At 37.3% G+C, this 18,147-nt stretch overlaps 1 protein-coding gene across 4 annotated transcripts in view; it reads right to left on the bottom strand.

Annotated features, from left to right (window-relative positions):
* Positions 1-18,147, bottom strand: part of cbfb (core-binding factor subunit beta) — a 40,845-nt gene that overhangs the window by 17,004 nt on the left and 5,694 nt on the right. For all 4 annotated transcript variants that reach the window (XM_044125780.1, XM_044125779.1, XM_044125782.1 and 1 more), the window contains exon 3: positions 14,969-15,085. In XM_044125780.1, the coding sequence (XP_043981715.1) occupies positions 14,969-15,085 (117 nt within the window). The remainder of the gene's footprint in view (positions 1-14,968; positions 15,086-18,147) is intronic.

Raw genomic sequence — 18,147 nt, 5'->3', positions numbered from 1 at the left:
TTTCAAAGAGGCAAAACTTAAAAACAGGAAGGAAAAACAAAAACATACGAGAAGGAGCATGTAGAAGAAACAAGACCTCATGACTTCCTCCCCCTCATACTCATCAACCATAAACTCTTAAATTATTCCACATCAAATGACGCATAAAACTCACATTATCATCCTTAAATATACAATCATTTATACACTTTTCATCTCAGCAATCGCAATTTTGGTCTTGGAGACAGGCATCATTATAATATATTTTCTAATAAGTTTCTTTTTGAACAGTTTTTAGCTGGTTTATATTTGTACTTTATTTAAGCTCATCATCCAATCCATTCCATAAATTACTCCACACACTGATTTACTAAACTCTTTTTATAAAAATACCCATTCTCTGTCAGCAAACATTTAGGCATTTAGTGGTTTCTTACTTTAGGCATAAATTGTACAAGTATGTTTGAAGGATGTGTGGAGGACTCAGGTAAAAAAAACCCAAAATAATGTAGCATCTGTCAGGCACGGTGGTGGCAGTGTCATGCTTAGAAGCCGTTTCAATTCTCCAACTATAGCAACAAATAAAAAGCTAAAAGACAGGTACTCCATAACAACAACCATTCCAAGCATAAATTCAAGCAAGAAATCTAAAAAGTGTAACAATATTCTTAAACTGAAGTTAGGATGAAGAACTGAGGATAATCTTCATTCTTCTAGTATTTTCTTTTAGATTCAAGTCCTAAGTTTTTCCTCCCACTTTTCCCACTTATCCCACTTTGACCACATCATCCTCACCACCCTGATTTTCTGCTTTATGCCTCTAGATCGCACCATTGTGGCTCATGTTCAGGATGAAGTTTCTGCCTAATCCCATTTTCTTGTATTTAAACTGGACATCAGCGTAGAACAGCGTAGAACAGCGTACTCAGCGTACTTGCTGAGCTTTTTGCTATTTTCAGGACTTCCTAGACGTTGTGTGTGTGGGTGTGTATGTGTGACGCAGATTCCCTGGGATCTGTTGGCAAATAGCCTTTCATTCAGCAAACCATAAAGTCAGCACAATCACCATCATTGCACACACACACACAGACGGACCAGTGCCCACGAGGTGTGCAAGCACAATGGCTTTCTGTCTGTTTCTTAGCCTTGTGAGTTGTTGCAATTTGCCTGTTTTGCTCTGCACACTGACAAACGCACATTCAGATCAACACTAAGGCCGACTTCACACCTGATAGTCCTGTAGAAAAGTTGCAACATTTGTTACAATTTCAGCTGCTGTGATTCACTTTCACTCTGCATTGTGTCAAAAAGTCCAAAACCTTTTAAAAACCTGTTCCCCTCCTCACCTGTGGGGGCGCTGAACCAAGAACCACTGAAGGAAGCAAAATGAAAACCTCTGAAGAAGACACTGAGCAAAATTTCCTTATAAACAAAAACAGAGTGGCATCAGACTTTAGCGACTGCAGGATTTCTGCTTCACCATAAACATTTTCTCCCACTAGCGCTAGGCTCTTGTATTTGTTTTGGTTCTATTTACCCAGAATGCCCTGTGCTATAATCTACTTCCTGTTTTTGGAGTGGCCTACGGTCCACTTAGCGTTCACATATGCATTCAAACTTCAACTAAACCTGGATTCTGCAGACACAAATCACTGAAAACAGTCAGGAATCACTTCAATGTGACGCAGGGACAATGGATTACAGGAACCAAGTGGAAATATTTATTGTAGCATAGATTACTGCCATAAAACAGCAGAGGTAAGACATGAAATAAGCCTAATCTGTTTCTCTTACTTACACTGTTGGAAAGAACAGAGTTTGGGCTTTAATTTGAAAGGTCACCTGACCTACACTGTCATTGAGGTTTTTGTTTGTATCTTTACTGGGAGCGCTCAAGTTGTACAGGTTAAACTTTGAGATGAAACAGCAAAGTTTGACTTGATGTTACTCCCAGGTGAAATTGTACTTTAGAGGTAAATGAAAGTCACCATAAATAAACACCTAAATGTATTTTCATATTCAGATCCACAGCCTTTTTGTCAAAGTTTTGATTAAAATTTCAATAATGTTCCAATGCATGACAGGAAGACAACAGACATCCACAGAGATACCTCTTATGGGTGTTTGCGTGTGTGTGTGTGTATGCGTGGGGGCGTGCGTGTGTGTGTATGTATGCGTGGGGGCATGCGTGTGTGTGTGTGCAAAAGCAATGTCTGTGGCTGGAGGCGTACGCTGATTTCGCACTATAATTATGTTATTATCCAGAGGAATGTTACATCAGAGAGAGTCATCAGAGTGACTGCAAAGCTGTTTGACTCCATTACAAAGACTCACGCCAGCATCAGTGTGTGTGTGCGTGTGTGTGTGTGTGTGTGTGTCAGAGAAAGAGAGAGGGACAGAAAGAGAGAGAGAGAGATTAAAGATGAGCTTTAAACACTGGCTGGAAAAGTGTGTGTCTGTTATTCACCCAATAAATGCGTGTGTGTCTGAGTCAGGATCCAGTCTTTCGTTCTCTTTCTTTTATTCCCTCTTTCTTTCTCTCTCTCTTTCTGTCTTTCAGTTAGCTGTCAAAGGCTATCACTGGATTCTCATAACAGAAGAGGTTTTTCCAGTAAAACTGTGTCGGGAACGCTGCCAGGACAATAACGCACTGAAGAGCATTTCACATTAATCACTGCTGATTCATGTTGTACTTCCACGGCACACATGGCCGTCCTTTCACATCCTGCAACAAAGACATAATAACTCCTCTGATGCTCTGAACATAGATGTGCCTCAGACATTATGTTGTCGGAGCGAATCAAACAGAAGCTGGATGAATAAAGGAGCGAACGTAACACAACCAGACGAAGTGAAGAATTCAGGTTTACACAAACAGAAACTGTCCGATCTAGTGAGGAAAAGTACTAATCTTTTCAGATATTCATAGCAAAACACAAATACAGAAAGATGTCCACATTAAAGAAACCTAAACTAAAGGATTCAGTGTCAAATTCTTCATTCATTCTTCAGTTTCCTTCATAAGAAAACTGAAAAAAATGTATGTGTGTTTTACAGGGAAAGTCCAGATAATTCAGAAATGTCCAGCAGTCATGTGCTGTGTGTGTGTGTGTGTGTGTGTGTGTGTTTGCAGCAGCTGTGGCGGCAGCAGGTGGAGATCAAAACGTTATTAAGCCTTCTGCGCCGGATCCCAGATTGAATCCAACCAAACCTCCTCAGACTTCTCTCTTTCAAAGCAAACACACACACACACGCACACGCACACACACGCACACGCCCACACACACACCTGTTAAAACAACAGAAGAACAACAGCACAGTGGTCCCCTTTCTTATGATCTCTCTCTCTTCTTGTTTATTCACACCATGTAATTACAAAGACTGCAGAATATCATGCAACAAACACATGACACACAGCGACTCCTGGGTCATCTGAGATGATGACTAAAATGTTGTTGTTGCATCTGAAGGAAGAAAAAAGGCAAAAACATCACATCACAGGACGTCTTTAAATCTGACTGTGCAAGAACATGTGGAGAACAAAATGGAGCATCTTATTGGACACATTTTGTTCAAGTTGACTTGTGTTTATGTCCAGAGTAAAGACTTTCTCAAGTTATTTTTGCTTTGTTGTCTGATTATGATTAAAGTTCCCTTTGTTAGCAGGTTTGTTACCAAAACAAATTCTGCTGCGACGATAAATTATTTGAGGCCTTTTTCCATTAATATACTGGTAATAATGCAAGAACACATGATTCTCAAACTTCTCGGTTTTAACTTATCATGCGATTAATTGATTTATTGCTTATTGTATTAACTGATTAAAGGCCTATTTGTGAGCTGAGTGAATTCCTCCCAGGTCTCTCTGAGTTTTTAGCTTCTGGTTTAAAGCATTTACAGGCCAAGCCATGCAACAAGTGAAAGTCTCTTTGGTTTTACATGTGCATGGAAATAATATGCAAATCCTGACATATGGCAGAGGCAGAGTTACTGAACAAAACGTCCAGGGAAGGGAAGATGGTTAAACTGAAACAAATAAGTCAACAGGCCGCGACAATGATTAACAAATTAGTTTAAGTGGCATGGCATAAATTACATTTCAGAGCGTGTGTGAGAAAAATAAAGAAGCAAATAAAGTTTTTGTAAGAAATAAGAATTATATAAATTCCTTTTCTAATCCTATCATGATTTAAGGATTTTTTTGAGTCACAAAATATTTTAAAATTGTCCTCTATTTGTTTTTTGTTTCATTTCCCCCCCAGATAACTCAAGCATCGGTTCCCTGATATGGTTGGAATGTTTTTGGTGTCGATTTTATTTTATTTTTTCAATTTTGTTTCTGTTGTTGTGGAATAAGCATGAATTATTACACTTAAACAAGGAGCTATTCGAATAGATGCTACAAAAAAATAAAGCAATGCAGTCATTAATTCATCGGAGAACACGAGGAGTGCCAATAAAAATGTTCTCAAAGTAACACATATGTCTACATTTTTGCTTGTGTTTGTTTAATTAACACTCCTGTTTGGTTGTTCATGTAATTGTTGGATTTTTCTGTATATCTCATCCATTCATTCATTGAAGCTAAGTGCATTAAATGTTTTCAAAATTAGCAAAAACCTCAAGGTGCTAAATGAAAAACTAGCTCCAGGTTTCGCACATCAGTGCCTTCGCAGTTGGCTAGTTATTAATTAGTTAACTGGGTGAATAAGCATTACATGAAGTAAATAAGAATAATTAACTGAGCTATTAAAAATGTTGGTACACAAGGAGAAAAACTGGCAAGTAAATAAATAAGTACTACTTCTGCTAGGCTGATCAACAAAAATTGTAATTTAATAAGTTAAATAAACAAAATTATATCTTATTTTTGAGATCAAATGTAACACATGAGTGGAAAAGTTTCAAATAAAAAGTTTCCTTTACGTCATCTACCAGCACAGAAGCTGCGTGAAAAATGATCTGAAAGCACAGCAATTATCTTGCTCCAGATGTTTGGGTCCAACATTCCTGACTTTCCCTTTATTCTTTATTCAAATTGTAAAGTAACTGCTGACAGAGGACCAGGACGCACAAATGTTGAAGGACTTTCTCTGTACTTCAGCAGTACTTCTGGCCTCCACAGAAACAGGAACACACTTTCAGCTCCAGGTGAGACGAGTTTGCAGACAGTTACTGGAGCTCAAGAACCGACACACAAGTGTTGGATTTCACACCGGGATGAAATCAGTTTTCTGTCTGACTTTCAGCACCTCCAATCATGTGTGCACAAAATTTACTCAAACACAAAGACAGAGAGCCACACAAAGAGATCAGGAACAGGGACCAGCAGATGGGACCGGGCATTGTGGGAGAGGGTGTGGTCATCGATTTAAGGCCTGAAGGAGGCAATCTGATACGCCGTGGGAGGAGGAGGAGTGTGTGTGTGTGTGTGTGTGTGTATGTGTGGAGAAAAGATTGTTTAGGTGCATTGATGTCTGGGTGACTCGGAGGTAGACTCACTTTAACGGATTTAAGCGAAACAAGACTCATTAAAACCCAGTAAACACCCGCTGCCTCCTGCTGTGGACTCAGGCCTCACATCACACTCATCCAGAGGAGAAAACGTGCAGACGGAGAGCAGCAGTCGCAGAGGGAACCAATTAGTGGTCTGGCTTTGATGATGTCACTTCCGCTCAGAGGGAAACGTGATCCTGCACCCTCGCCCGCAAACACACACAGGCTTGATGTTGCTGTGACAGGAGAGTCCTTCAGGCCTAGAGCTGATGAATAAATTAGAGGGCTGCAGAGGTGAAACCTGAAACGTGATTTTAGGGGGTTTCTGAGAGCGACTGAGATCATTGCCAACCGCAAGGACGCAATAAATCTGACAAAACAAGCTGAATGATCCGTAATTTGATCTCATTTTCTTGATCTGGCCGATGGAATAGAAGGAGGGATAAATAACAGCACAGATCTAATTTTCCACATTCACTGATTTTATCATTATTTACAGCTTCACCTGTGAGTTTCTGAGCATGTGAACCAAAGAATCAAGTTTATCTGTGTAGCACATTTCAGCAGCAAGGCAGTTCAAAGTGCTTAACATCATAAAAACATCACCAACTATGAAACAAGCAACAAACATTACATTTTGTCTCAATACCATCATGAAAATTATCAATATATATCCAATGATATATCAATGAGCGGTGTTCCAGTTATTATCAATCAGAAGCAGCTCTAAACAGCTGGGTTTTTACTCTGGATTCAAAGGAAGTCAGTGTTTCAGCTGTTTTGCAGTTTTCTGGATGTTTGTTCCAGATTTGTGGTGCATAGAAGCTGAATGCTGCTTCTCCATGTTTGGTTCTGGTTCTAATTCAGAGCAGAACCAGAAGATCTGAGAGGTCTGGAAGGTTGCTACGGCAACAGCTGATCTTTAATGAGGAAGTATTTTGCGCTTTCCAGCCACCATCAGAATAATTCTATAGTACAACCGAGTAACTGTGTTTCCTTCCACTGAGACAAAAAGTGACTAAAAGGAAATTTAACTTTGTAATTTAACACTTTGAAATTTGGTCTCTGTCTCATTATAAACTCCTGCTCTGTCTGAAGCTTCACCTTCAGAAAGTCATGACAACATGGCTCCTCTATTAACCCTTTAACAATGCTTTACCAGCGTGGAGCTGAGAAGTAGCTCCTATAGTGAGCTGAGCAGATGCTCAGTTCCATCGGGTGTTTGCTAATTCCTGCTGGCTAGTCTGAAGGAGCTGAGTGAGGGAGTTGAAGGGCAGAAGTATTCTGTGAAACCGAAGCTCTGTAGCTTGAGGGGGAGCTGAGCCTTGAAGGTGGAGCAACGTCCAACCAGGCGTTTTGCACAGGTGAATGGTTGCCATGGAGATTAAAGGATTTCTCAAAAATGCATGAAATAACCAAGGCAGCACTCCAGGTGGGTTTTGACAAGGGAATAACATTACAGCATGATGTAAAGCTCAAAAAAGTTGATTTTACACAATTTTTGGAAAAAAAACAAAACAAATTTAATGTATTTTGGTTCAGTGATTTATAAATCAATAAAAGTATTTTGAAGCCTATTCTCTGAGCTACAGGGAGCCGGTGGAAGGACGTTGGATTCCTGCTGTATTTTGCACTAACATTTCTAAATATCACGCTTTGTAAAACCACAGATTTCTGTTTTTCTTCGGGATTCCCCCTGACGGTCGTTTATAGATCCACCGTTCACTACAGCTGCTGCTCCTTTGGGGAGTCGCTCATTGTTCTCTGCCAAACATCTCAACATCGGTCAGATTGGAAGGAGAGCGTACGCAAACAAGTTTCAAGTTTTCCAACAGATTGTCACTTTCACTTAGATCTGGACTTTGACTAGGCCATTCTAATCAATGGCCTAATCGACGGCTTTTGATCTAAACCATCGATTGTAGGTGATACCTGGAATATGATTTACCCTTTACATTTTTTCATCATTTGATTTTAAAGTTGCAACACTTTTATATTTTGGTACATTTTGTTTTTATAACTGTTCTAACTAAAATAACGTTATAAAAAGTTTAGTGTCTCTGAATTGTAGACTTAAAGCACAAATGGCAAATAAAGAACCTTAAATTTTCTCTCATTAATGCTCTATTCTTGCAGTTGTGCAAGACAAATTACACAAAAGTGGACTTTAATTACATTAAGTAACCTCTGAATCCAGTTTGTTATAAATTTATACACTGCATCAACCTCTGATCCTTAGCAACCATGTAGTAACAGTGGAGAGGAAACAGAACCAGAACCAGGCTGACTGGTTGAGAGGACAGAAGGCAGACCAAGAAAGACACCAACACATTGAACCAGGAGTACTTTCCATAAATCTAAAAAACAAAGTTAATGGCAGCAGTTTCTCCTTTGTTCAGAATCGACACTTTAGCTGCGTTTCTATTACAAACATGCAAAACTTTGTCAATATTCTGCTATTGTCAAAATAAAACACAATATTGCAACTGCAATGTTTCCATTAAATAAGAAATTAAATTAAAATAATGTGAATAAGTTTGTTCACATGATAAGACATTAAAAAACATGATCCTCTAACTACTTCCTGTCGTCTTCTTCTTGTATGATGTGGAAAAAGTTTCCATTGCATTGTTACCAAGTAAACCAATTTTGACACAGCCAAAATAATTTTTTTTTACAAATTTATTTTTAAATATCAAGTTATCTGAAACACAACTATAGTTAAACACAAAAGAACTGAGTTCAATTTTCCTTTCACGGTAAGAAAAAAGGCAGAAAATGTCAAATAATAGCAGAAGAAAAGCTGATGGAGAGCAGTAGGAGAAATGAGAGTGGTAAAAAGTGACTGGTGTGTCCATCAGTTGTCTCAGCCTCTTGTGTGATACGAAAAGCAGAAAAAGGAAACTGAAAGGAGCGTCTCATGTACATTAAAACAGGCTTTTGGAAATTTGCTTAAGCATAAATCCATCATTTCTATGCAACAATCATATCTCATAGTCTTATATTTGATTTAAAACAAATGTAAAACCCAACTCCTACAGATATAAAAAAACCAGACAATTACATGAAAGTGATTTCCTTTAGTTTTATTATCAGGGCAAAGTGAACAACTCTCAGTAGTCAGCTCACAGCTTAAACTTTAGAAAGTTTCTCAAATTTAATGAGACGTTGATAAACAATGTTGAGCTTCTCGTTTTCGGTCTGCCCCTCCACCACCCACTCACTCTAACCACAAATCTGTCTTTACGCCTCCCTTCAGCCTCTGCTGCAGGTTTATTTTGCAGTTCGTGTCACACTGCAGACACACCGTAGATACACACTCAAATCCAAGTCTTTCCTCTCTGAATCTGCCTTAGACTTTATTTGCAACAGATGGTCTATTAAAGCCTCTTTGTCTCGATGCTTCAGTGAAAATGCAGAATCAGTCGTTCTCCTTTTACAACCGGTACCACCTCAATAAATACCAAATACTCCAAGTAGATCCGGCTTGATACACATTACTGCACACAGTCTGTTACTTTATAGTTTGTTGTGCTATGTCACATAAAAAACAGCAGCAGAAGAAGTACGGTGGACCCCTGGAATACGTGGGAGTTAAGAACCACAACCAGCCGCTAATAGCTGAAATCCACAAATACTTGAGACTCCCTCTAAAACACATATAACTGTCCATTTTAATAGTTCAAACATCAAATAAACCTCAATATGCATTAACACATACGGTGGAAGCCATCTTGGCGCTACAATCGAAGCTAACAGCTACAGCGTAGAACTGCACCTTGATATTTCAGCTTCCCAAACGGCATTTTCTTTAAAATATTTAAGACACGCTTGTCGAAAATAAGTGCTTGATGTAAAAGTGGAAGTAAATTAATCTTGTGCTTCTAGACTTTTTTAAGTCTACACTTTGTGTTCTTGTCATTGACAGGAATTTAAATATTTGTTGATTTTTGTTTTGTATGTTTTTTTCAGATTTGTGTATTGTTTCTTCTTTGATTTGTGTAAGAAAAGTTTAACAATTAAATGGAGTTGCATTCTACAGAAAACTCAACTGAATTGGACGCACTGTAAAACATTTACTTCTTGCTTCAGTAATGTTAATCTGACAAAGCATTCCATTTTTACTCAGAAGGAGAAACTTTCAGTTCTGTAGTTGAAAGATAACAGAAATGTTCCTAAGAGTTGGATTATTCCCAACATGGTAAAAATCCAATATGGCTGCCTTCCATGTACGCTACAGATTATGTGTTTCATTACATCTTCCATGCACTCAATAATAAATATATATTTTTTAATATAAGTTAGCATTTTGTGAACATGCAGCTGCGTGGTTTGAAAGTACAACATGAAGATAAATGCATTTTTTTTAGATTGTGCTGTTGATATTAGAACACGAAACGATCATAAATAGTTCATCTATTGGCTCCTGGTGTCATCAGAGATGCATCCCAGTACATTTTCTTGTATTCACCTTGGGAATAATTGACACCAAACTTTCCAGTGAGTACCACTGCATGAACCCGAATGAATTTTGAAGCAAAGTTTGAGATTCTTTGTGGTTGTTGAACAATCATCTTTACATGCTCCACTATTTAACTTCAACACCTTGTTTTAAAAAAAGCTGTTAAATTGAATTACCGTAACTTATGACATTATAAAACTTTGGGGATGCATTTGGTGCAGCTTCACATGAATCCAACCTCAATCCACTCAAGGAAAAACAAAAATGATGCCAGAAGCGGATTTTTAAAAAGGCACTATAAGAAGTTGAAAACATGTAAACGTTTAAATTGATCATGTTTTACTTCCTATGGTTTCCACCGTCGTCCATTAAATTCTGCAGAAGCAGATTTTGTGTCACGTCTCATTGACAAACAGCCACGATCATCACATTCCTTCTCCCCGGCTCTTATTTTCTTTAAGAAATGAAAAATATTTTTCCTCGGAAAACATTAAAAACCGCAGGAATCATAAGCAAAATAACAAGTTGGACTATTCAATGGAGTGATTTTAAGACAGATTAATAAATCTCTGTCTCAATGGAAGATATTAGCTACAAGCCTTTGTTATTTTGTGAGAAAAATTGTTTAATTTTATTTCTTTAAAACTGACAAACAAAGTCAATCCACTAATTTCCCACTGGGATGCTATTGTGACTTTTTTTAAACTCCAAGTGTAGCTGAGAGTCATTATTAGTGCGCTGGTTTGATTCCTTAAAGTCTCTGTGAATCTCTAAAGGTGAGAGAAACGCTGCAGGTCGGCTTCTGGTTCATGTCCTCCGCAGATGTAAGGTTGTGTTGCCCGTTAGCAGTGAGCTCTGAGTGAACCACAGCTGGCTCCCATTAACTGCAACAACACAAGAAGCCAGAGCTCACACACACACACACACACACGCACACGCACGCACACACACACACACACACGCACACACACACACTTTATATTCAGTCGCCAAGTCTAACCTGGCTGGGTTGCCCGTCTGGTTTGGCACCATCTGTGTTTGGAAATGCAGGCGGGGAAATGGGGAGCGGATGGAGAGATGGAGGGATGACTGGGAGAAAGAGGGTGTGGGGGATGTACGGCGGGAACGGGAACAAATCAGAGAAAAGATCGCAGTAGAAAGACGGGAAGAGCAAACACACACGAGGCGTGGATGTTTATGCAAAATCCCAAAATCTTACAAAGATTTGCGATATCTTTGTAAACCTAAATTAATACAGAAATAACTTACAAGAATCTCTTCACCAAGATGTGGGAGCTTGTTTATGGTCAATAGTTCCTTAATATTTATTTTAAAAAGGACTAGTTCCACTGGAAGACTATTTCACTTATAACATGTGAAAAATGTCTTGAATTAATCTTGCACTTTTTCCATCAATATTAAGGAATAATTGACTTACATAAGCTCCTCTATCTTGCTGAAGAGTTACTTGTAAGTTAGTTTTATCTTATTTTATATGTACTTAGATATTTGCACTAGAAACTAGACCAAAAACACTTGGTAAGATCTTGTGTTTTTGTAGTGTGTTTATGCAAAATATGTTGTAGAAAGTATTCTTTAAAAATGTATGTTTTAAACAAAATAAAAGAAAAATGAAAACAATGGAAAAATGTAGTTTATTTAATGTTCATTTCATTATAGTTTGTATGAAAAAAAGAACAGCAAGAAGTGTAAAGTTATAATATCTGCCCCCTAGTCAAATAAAAACTCTTTCTCCAACTGAGATTCACAAAAACAGAAAACTTTTTGTTCTCTGCACATTTCCAAATTTCCTCTGCGGAGTATTCTGCATATCTGTTCAATAATATACATGTTAGATAGAATTGAAAGCAGATAATCACACTACAAAACATTTGCTGTTCTGAAACATTACCCCAAAATACTCTAAATTAACAGAGTTACACAAGTTGATGAATTTCATGGAATTACATGAAACACACAGCCTCCTTATGAGACTTTAATTGTATTTCTAATGGATATGCACACAATACAAAGTTATTTAAGTGCAACTTGTAAAGTAAGTAATGTCCAGCATCCGAGGTGTGAGCATCAGTTAACGAGTTAAAGTTGTGACGTTAATTAAGCGAAGAAGCTGCAGACGAACACAGTATCTGTTCCTGGGCCTGACAGCAGCTTCCTGCAGGAGGTCCGCAGGGATCATGATCAGTGTGTGTGAAACCAGATCCCGATAGAGCAGCGCTGCAGAAAATCTGCACAATTAAAGGCTTTTCTAAACAGTATCACCCACCGAACAGATCTTTGCTTTCAGGAATCCACATTGTCACTTTTGTAAAGTGGAATATGAAAAATAATAATAAAAAAAGATGGAAATGGATGCAACTCTGAGTACATTTATTGAAGGTGGACGTTAGTGTGAGTGAGAGAAGCAGAAACTTTAGTCTACTTCAACAGAAGGAGTCGTAAACGTCTTGGTATTGACGTCTCCTGGCCTCATTAAAACTTTATGCATCTGTGAGCAGTGTTAACGTGACAAAAACAAACCGCCTTCAAACACATGCATTCTTTCTGCTTTTTGTCTGACATCAGTAAACACCAGCAATGCCCAGCACACATTCATACACACACACGCACACACACACACTGGTATTAAATAATTAACAGTTTGAGATTAGTCAGTCAGCCTCAGGCCATGGAGGTCCATCGATTCCTCAGAATGAATTTTTAATGAGCCGCCAGTCGGCGTTCGTTTCAGCTGGCCAGTGTCCGTGGACGTGGCGCATTCATACACACACACACACACACGCACACACGCACACACACATGCTGGGGGAGACAATTACCATGCAAATGAACCTAACATCACTGATCTACTGAACAGTGGGCGTCACCCTGACGAATCTTTACGTTGCTCAAGTTTGATCTCAAACAAGCTTTAGTGAGTGCAGCTGCAGAAACAAAATCTTACTAAGTATTTTTGCTTTCTAGTGCAAATATCTTAGTACACCTGAATAAAGATAAAACCAATTTACAGGGACTTTGCAGAAAGATGTAGAAGCTTGTGCTACTTTTGCTGTCTGAAGAAATGCACAGCTTCCAGTCAAAAACAACCAATTAGGAATTGGGAGGAGGGTCTTAGCGCTGTCAATCAAGCTTGTGTACGCTGCTCAATTTCTTTTTTTTTTTCTGACTGAGTGGTTTATTTCTGCAGTTAGTACTGGGAGCACTGGGAGAAGGCAGAGGAGCTCAATTCTTTCACAGATTACCTGTCTTTATTGATATTACATTGTCACAACATAATAGTTTTAGCAAACATGTAAAAAAACTAGGGACTTCTTTGTAATCTGTTAAATTACTTTTGAGAGGTCTTCTTCTGAATTTAATTTGAAACTATTAAAAATCTCCATTGCAACAGAGTCTGACAGAAAATACGACAGCAGTGCCAACAAGGTGACTCCCAAAGCGCCGTTAGCTGGAAACTTGGCACAGCGCAGCTAATCTGAAGAATATTGATGCATCAAGTCCTGTTCTAGATTTATTTCTATTCCTTCACTAAATGAATTTCAGATTCTGTTTATCTGTTGGAGAAAGTATTTTAAGCTGACACTTCTTTTTTTGTAACTAACTGCAAAAACACAAAACCTTCCCTTATTTTTGGTCTAGTTTTTACTGTAAATATCTTAGTACATTTGAATTAAGACAAAACTAACTTCAAGTGAATAATTCCTTAATACTGATGAAAAAGTACCAGCAATAAGTGGATTTAGAACTTTTTCATCAATATTAAGTCATTATTGAGTTACAACAAGCTTTTATATCTTGATGAAAAGTTACTTGTAAGTTAGTTTTGTCTTATTTCAAGTGTACTGAGATATTCGCACTAGAAACTAGAGCAAAAATACTTGGTACGATTTAACATCTTTGCAGTGTATTTACACAACATGAAGTCCAAAAGAGCAAATTTGAATCACCAAAGGGGAATTTTTCATGCTCTCTGTGTCTATGCACATATTTTCTCCAGTTTTGCCCTCAACATTCACAAACATGCTTGTTAGGTGCATTGACAGTTCTGCATTCCTTTTTGATGTGAACAATTGTATGTTTCTTGTGTTGGGTCTGTGATGGACTGACGACTTCTCCAAAACATACACAACCTTTCACCCACTAACAGCTAGAGATACGAACCAACCCACAACCCTGCTGTCACTGTCAGGTCCAAGGATTTAAAAAGACTGACAGAAAGTCTGAAGAACTTTTGAAAACTATTAAAACTCCAAGAAAATTTGCCGCCTTAGAAGCTAAATATCATAGAGGTTAGGAGATGGTCTAAACTTTTACAAAGTACTGTATGTTTGGACAGTTTGTGACATTTTCATTTCTCAAAATGGTCTTTGAAAACAGGAAGTGAAAGCAAAGTTGCAAACAGAAAATAATTCTTTTTGTCTTTGCAACTTCAAAAATCAGAGCACTTACACAAGTACACTGTGTACGTACACCGCAAAACACAAAATTGTAAGTATTTTGGTCTAGTTTCTAGGCCAAATATTTTAGCAGATTGGAAATAAGACCAAACTAACTTACAAGTAACTTTTTCAACAAGCTTTAGAAACTTGCTTAGAGTCTATAATTGCTTAATATTGATGAAAAGGTACTAGTTTCACTACTATATAGTATGGGAAAAATGTCTTGTTATAATTGCAAAAATCTTTTTTCATCATTTTTAAGGACTTGTTGCCTTAAAACAAGCTGCTTTATCTTGGTGAAAAGTTACTTGAAAGTTAATTTTGTTGTATTTCAAGTGTACTGAGAAATTTGCACTAGAAATTAAAACAAAAGTACTTGGTAAGATTTTCTATTTTTGCAGTGTGGCAACTATGACATCAGAATTTGACAAATTGAGAACACATGATGTTTCAAATCCAGAGTTTGCAAAAGTTTGCAAACTGTAGAGAAAATATTCCAATGTGAGAAAGTTTGACATGAACGTCGATCTGAACCGACCAGAGAGAGTTGTCGGTGTTTCACTCATCCTACCTTTCCTGTCTCTCTTTCGAAGTCGACGTATTCCCGCGATGGTACCTGCCTCTGGTCGCCATGGAGATTGGCTGGAAAAAACTGCAGGGAGAGGTTTGTTCCTGTTGCCACGAAGGCCTGCAGACAGAGAGAGGACGACGTCAGGATGGACCCAAAAATCTTAAATCTCATATTCTGTGGGATTTTTAGGACTAGGAACTGTAAGTTGTGGGCAAGGTGAAAGGATTCATTCTGGAAAGTTTGTTTGGGAGATATTTCAGGCATTTCCCACCGGAATGATTCCTCACATTTGGGATCCCTCTAGAAATAATAACTCATGATTGATCTGGAAATGCTTTAAAGTTGGGTGTGCATTGTTTATCAATTATGTTGAAAAATTGACCATCAAGAATTTTGATTTATTGTCCAATAAATCAAATACAATAAAAAGGTGTATTACCACAGGCCATATTTTTACCATTTTGTCCTGTTTGTTTCACAAGAGCATCACTAAATACAAGTAAATTCAAAAATATGATTAAATACAGTTACTGTGTGAAGTTTAGAGACATAAATAATGCTTCTTTAGTGAATGGCATCCAGAGGAACCTGATTTCAAAAGTAAATGTTTGTGGCACTACTGAGCCATCCAGTCACAGCCACTCTATCTGCTAAATAATAATGTTTTTATCATCTTTTTAATTGTTATTATAATAATATGGAAGAGAATTAGGACCACTGAAAAAAAATTCTTATGATTTTAATCTTATCAGATTAAAGTGATATATATATATAATCTTTTTTTTTATGTGCCATCATGTAAATGCAGTCTTTATCATCCCAAATAAATCTGGGACAAGCATTCAGTGCGGATAAGATGCATCTAAGAAAGTTTGGTTCTCTATTTGGATTTTGACATGGATTAACACAGAAACAGAATTTTGAGAAAAAAGTGAGAATTATGATTATTTTATTTAAACAGAAAAAAAGCAACGTTTCCAGTGGTGGTTCTGACTGCTCACAAAATGAAAGTGTTGCTTTCGTTCCTCAACAAAACTCACACATACAAACATATAATCAAATCATACAGCAGCTTTCGCCATTCCTTTCATTTCTTTAAAATGGCTTTGTGCCATAACCAGATGCATCTCTCTCCAGACGCACAGAAACACAAACAAAATGAAAAAAAGCAACAGAATGCATTTCTGTCCGGCAGTCATGAAGCGATAAATTACAGAGAAGCAGCAAATCCAATTAGAGAATTTGAGTTGTTCTCGGTCTCGCTGTGTCTGTATGTCTTTTGTCTTTGCGTGTGATATATGTTGCTGAGACGGATCGATACTAAGGGCATTAGAGATGGGACTGAAGATGGAAGCATATGAATTATGCACCCTGTCAAACGTGGAAGACTGAGCGGATGAGAAGGAAAAAGTGAATAAAACAGAGGAAGGACAGAACAACACTGAACAGATGAGAAGAAATTAAAGGGTTCCAACTCAAAGAACGCCCGAGTCATCATTTCTGCTGGATTTGAAGTATTGGATTACAACCATCTGATTCTAATTTGCTGCCTACTACTGCTGGCAAGAATGAGACGGCGCGGAGAGCCAGGAAAGAGAGAGGAGAGATGGAGGGAAAATGAAGGGAATAAAAATAAAGGGGATGAAATGAAGCAGGACGAAGGTTGGAAAATAAAGTGAGCTGGATCTGACGAAGAGTGGATAGGAACAGAAAGAGGAAATGGAAAGAAAAGGATGAAGAGAGGAAAGGAAACGAAATAAAAGAAGGGCAGCAGGAGGGAGTGAGCACAGAATCATGGAAATCAATAATAGTTTAGAAAGCGACTCATCTCTAATGAGCTGAGCTGAAGATAATTTAGTTCAAATTATTGTTCAATTTATCAAATCAATCCTGAACGCTTAGCGCCGTGCTGCGAGTCCCGACACTCAACTCTTCCTGTGTGTGTCTGCAGGAGGAAAACTATTTAAAACACAAACCTGCAAATACAGCAAACCAATTTCACAGTTATTAAGACTGTTTTATGTTTTATGCTGATTATTTTCTACTTGGGGGGGAAAATATCCAGTCATATTCTTCATATTAGAATGAGTGAATAGTTCATTTATTTCAGTAACTCCTTAACAAACTGAAACACGTTACAAAGTGTAACGCACGTTTCAAACTTTATATTTCTGATAATTATGATGATTGAAGCTAATTTAAGAGTATATTATAACAGACAAACACAAATAAAAAACATTTTAATGCAGAAATGTGGGCTTAATGAAAGTATGTTTAATATTGAAATACTTTAAAATAGCTGGAACATTTATTTCTATGCAATTTCAACCCATAATTCTTACTTAAACTGCTATAATTATCTATTATATCTAAAATCAATCTGGTTTATATTTACGCTATACCATTTGGAGAGTTATATTAATGCTGCCAAAGAGAAACCTGTGACCTGTGTTTACCATGTAATTATGAACATGTGTAAACAATTTTCATGTCACAACATTTTGTTTACCTTCAACCTAATTTCTGCTTATTTTCTTATTAATCTTTTTTCCTATTTTTAAGCCATTGTTAAATATTAAAACTTGCTGTATAACTTCTCATAATATCAATATATAAAACCGCAGTGAATCTTGAAGGGATATCATGGAAGAAGAATCAATAAGTAATAATTATGCTATTTTTGAATTAGCTGATTTACACTGACAATGACAAGTTCTGTATGACTTGGCTTCTCTTCCTTACTGCTTTTTGATTTATGTTTGGGAGTAAAATATCTTTTTGAAGGATGTGATACGTGATGTGGTAACTATGAACAACCATTTTGTTTAGGAGGAACATTCTGGGAAAATCAGTAAGGTTAAAGAAAAAGCTAAAATAGCTTGTTGTAGAGTAACTTTACTTCTACAAAATGTTGTTAATCAGCAACAAAAAGCTGAACATTGTTACAATTATATGTTCTGAATGCTAATATTTAAGTGACATGTGACTGACTCAATACATAATAAAAATATTAATAAAAATCACAGTTTCAATTTTATTGAGTAAATCTGAACCCTGGCAGATTTGGATAAAACAACTTTCATTCAACCACAGAATGAGGAAGAGGATCTTTCAAAAGATGAAAAAATATCACGTAATAAGACTATCGGTTTTGAAAAAAGAGTTTATTTTATTTAAAG

This window comes from Gambusia affinis, linkage group LG08 (assembly GCF_019740435.1).
Source record: "Gambusia affinis linkage group LG08, SWU_Gaff_1.0, whole genome shotgun sequence".
Classification (NCBI taxonomy): Eukaryota; Metazoa; Chordata; class Actinopteri; order Cyprinodontiformes; family Poeciliidae; genus Gambusia; species Gambusia affinis.
This window is presented reverse-complemented; position numbering and strand designations above follow the sequence as displayed.